Genomic DNA, 3,111 nt, shown 5'->3' on the forward strand with positions numbered 1-3,111 from the left:
CATTATTCAGAGACCATGGTTTTAGCTTACCTTGGCTGTATACTTTATGACCATTCACAAGGCCATTGTAACTTGTATCAGTGGAAGATATTTGTCATTTTAGCCCCAAAGGTCGTTGATTTTTTAATTAAAAGTAAGAAGAGTGACTGTCTATGCATCATTACACCCAAACATGAGCATCTGGTCCAAGTCTGACACTTCATTTAAATCATGCATTTGTTTATTTGGCTTCTCTCCTTCTGAATAACCCACACTACAACATGTACCCCTAGCCCCAGAACATATTCATGTGACGAAATGTGTGATGTGTGTTTGCATTGCAAGAACAAGGACACAAATTCAAGAAGAAACATCTTTTTATATTTCAAAAAGAATCTAGGAACATAATGAAAAACCAAACACTGGGTCTGAACATCCAGACAATTGAGATCCAAAAATACATTTTCTTAGGAAATATTAATTATATACAAAACATAAAAATGCATATTTTAGTTTGGGCTCTCAACAGAGAAGCCCGATTTTTTTTATATTTTATTAATAAAAATAAACTTTTAAATATTTATTCCACCCATAACTTCAATTGAGGCAGTTTTAACATTGAAATCAAACAAGATTTCAAAACAACTTAATCCGCTTTGCATTTGCATGCAACAACAACTGTACACCCTAAGTATTGAACTTGCATAAAAAACAAAAAAAAGGCCAAAAAGTCTATGATGATTTCAACTTTAAGTGCGAGAGCTCTGCAGCTGTGAGAGTCTCTGCTTTAGAAGTTCACTTTTCCTCCTCAGCTGTTCTTTTACTGAGAGGAGTCTCTGTTCGTCTGACTGCATGCTGTAGATGCACTCTGTAGCTTTCTTCAGGATCACCACTTTGGCAGCCTTTTCGTTGTTCGCCACCTCGGGGATCTCGTCCCTCAGGGCAAAGAAGCTCAACTTGAGCTCGTTCCTCCTCTGACGCTCCAAAACATTATGAGTCCTTCTCTTGTCATAGTCCTCCGTGTCAGACGTCCGCGGGCTTGAACACTTGCGGTTGCTGCTGATCTGTTTGAGGACCCTGCTGTGGCCGCCCCCCCCACCTCCACCGCTGTTACTGCTGCTGCTCTCCAGCTTCAGCCTCTTGACAGCCGGCTGCTCGTGCCTCATGGATGGATGGGCGGCGTAATTATGCTGGTGGGTGGAGACGTGGCACCTCTTCAGCACGAGCGGACTGGGATGCCTGGACTCTGTGGGGCTGGGGTCGCACCGCTTCACCGCGTGCCTCTTCTCCACTGTCACCACATCGATCTCCTCCTCTTCCTCTTCTTCTTCTTCTTCTTCTTCTTCTTCTTCTTCCTCCTCCTCCTCCTCCTCCTCCTCGTCTTCATCATCATCATCATCATCATCTTCTGCAACAATAAAACAAATCAAAACAATCACAATCTGAATCATTCATGCTAGTGTGGAAATGGAGGGAGTAACCCTTCTCTAATCTTACAACAGACACCAACATGTGTGGAACAGGCAGCATGTCTACCTCCTGCATGGATCACATTAATAAACACAAGCATCCTTTATATCAAACTACAATCTTTGCACACAGAGGGAATTCCTAATTGCACAGAGGGGTGTGACAGCATGATGTGTTCAAAGCTTACCTGAGTCACTACAACTGCTGCTGCTGCTGCTGCTGCCACTGTTAGGCGGGGTGTCCAGTCCCAGATCCTTACTAGGGAGCGTCCCTGCACTCTGCTTGGGCGTCTCTGCTATCGGGTACGGGAACACCACAGACGGATCAATGCACTCTGACGCGGCTGTGTTGAGGTCTTGCAGGTAGCTGCTGTTTAGCCTCCATGCTCCGGTGGGCTCCGGGCAGTCCCCGGACACGGACTCCTTCCGGGCGGCGTGCAGGGAGGCTAGCCGCTCGGAGACCACCTTCTCTAGCTTGGCTGCGGCGGAGAAGCCGCTCCACATGCAGTCCTGGATGATGATAGATTTAAGGAAGGTCTGGGAGTAGTCCGCGTCGCAGATTATGCTCTGGTTGACCACGTCGTCGCCCAGAAACTCGGTCACCATTTCCAGCTGATCCGCCGTGGAGGGGAAGAGGCTTGACAGGGACGGCCGGCGGCTCGGGGAGAGGGGAGGGGTCGGCAGCAGTTCAAATTTCTTCCAGATGTCCTCGCTCGGTGCCGGAGGCTGGAGCTGCTGAGGGTAGAAATCCTCCTCCTCGTTGTCATAGTAGAAATACGGTTGAAGAGAGTCGTAGTCGTAGTCATAGTTTTTACTCGCCAAACTTGAATTCAGCGGCATTTTGAATGTGTTGTCTTTTTCCTTATCGTGAAGCTGATTGAAAGAAATAGAAATAAAGGTTGATTAGATATTGATTCTAAAAAAGGTCTGCAGGTTCAATGCAGCTGCTTGGCACTGATCCTGCTCTGCAACATTAAGGGCAACAACATCACATGGTCACTCCAAAACATGGACCCTCTTGCATTCGCCACTGCAGCAGCAGGTGCTCAACTGGGAAACTGATAGTAAATTAAGTGCAAGAGGGGGAGCCCCACCTTCAGTTAACTGCTACTGATGATAAACTAGTACATTTTTGACTAAACTGGTGTGAGAAGTTAACGTGCAATCTCCAGAAACCCAGTCAGCACCTTACCTTTTAGATTGTAAACTCTCGGCGGAAAAAGACGAGGCGAAGTCGACCCAAAAGGCGCAAAAAAGGGCAGGAAAGTTATTCCAATTCGAAAGTAACATTAAGTCCTTCCACGTAGGTGTTGCTGGTGGTTTCTGTGAGGCTGTCTGAAGCATGCATGGGAAATTGAAAGGCTGCACCAGCGACCCGGTGAGGACGACGCACTGTCTGTCATCAGCAGCGTGAGAATCACAGCTGAGAGCTTCGCCGCCTGCAATAAAAACGACCCGATCACTCCCCCTACTCATCCGCTGTATCCCTCCGCTCGTTTTCCCGCGAAACACTCGCCGGCAAAATATCACACAACCTCAACATAATTTCATGCTTTTATCGCCGAAAATTATTCACACAACAAATAAAGATGTATTTAAACTCGAAACACGTGATTTCATTGGTAAAGTTAGTTGCTAAATGACATATTTTCTTTTCATAACG

General features: G+C 46.4%; 1 protein-coding gene across 1 annotated transcript; it reads right to left on the bottom strand.

Annotated features, from left to right (window-relative positions):
- Nucleotides 1–338: 338 nt before the first annotated feature.
- myca (MYC proto-oncogene, bHLH transcription factor a) lies at nucleotides 339–2,880 on the bottom strand. The gene is made up of 3 exons (XM_034108666.2): nucleotides 2,641–2,880; nucleotides 1,637–2,321; nucleotides 339–1,387 (listed from the first exon to the last, which is right to left on the bottom strand). The coding sequence occupies exons 2-3, from the start codon at nucleotides 2,286–2,288 to the stop codon at nucleotides 729–731; spliced, it is 1,311 nt and encodes a 436-aa protein (XP_033964557.1). The 5' UTR covers nucleotides 2,289–2,321; nucleotides 2,641–2,880; the 3' UTR covers nucleotides 339–728.
- Between the last annotated feature and the right edge of the window lie 231 nt (nucleotides 2,881–3,111).

Source organism: Pseudochaenichthys georgianus, chromosome 20, assembly GCF_902827115.2.
Source record: "Pseudochaenichthys georgianus chromosome 20, fPseGeo1.2, whole genome shotgun sequence".
Classification (NCBI taxonomy): Eukaryota; Metazoa; Chordata; class Actinopteri; order Perciformes; family Channichthyidae; genus Pseudochaenichthys; species Pseudochaenichthys georgianus.

Coding starts and splice junctions, on each gene's coding strand:
- myca (XM_034108666.2), bottom strand. CDS start 2,288: ATGCCGCTGAATTCAAGTTTGGCGAGTAAAAACTATGACTACGACTAC. Junction 1,388..1,636: donor CAGCAGTTGTAGTGACTCAG/GTAAGCTTTGAA, acceptor TTATTGTTGCAG/AAGATGATGATGATGATGAT.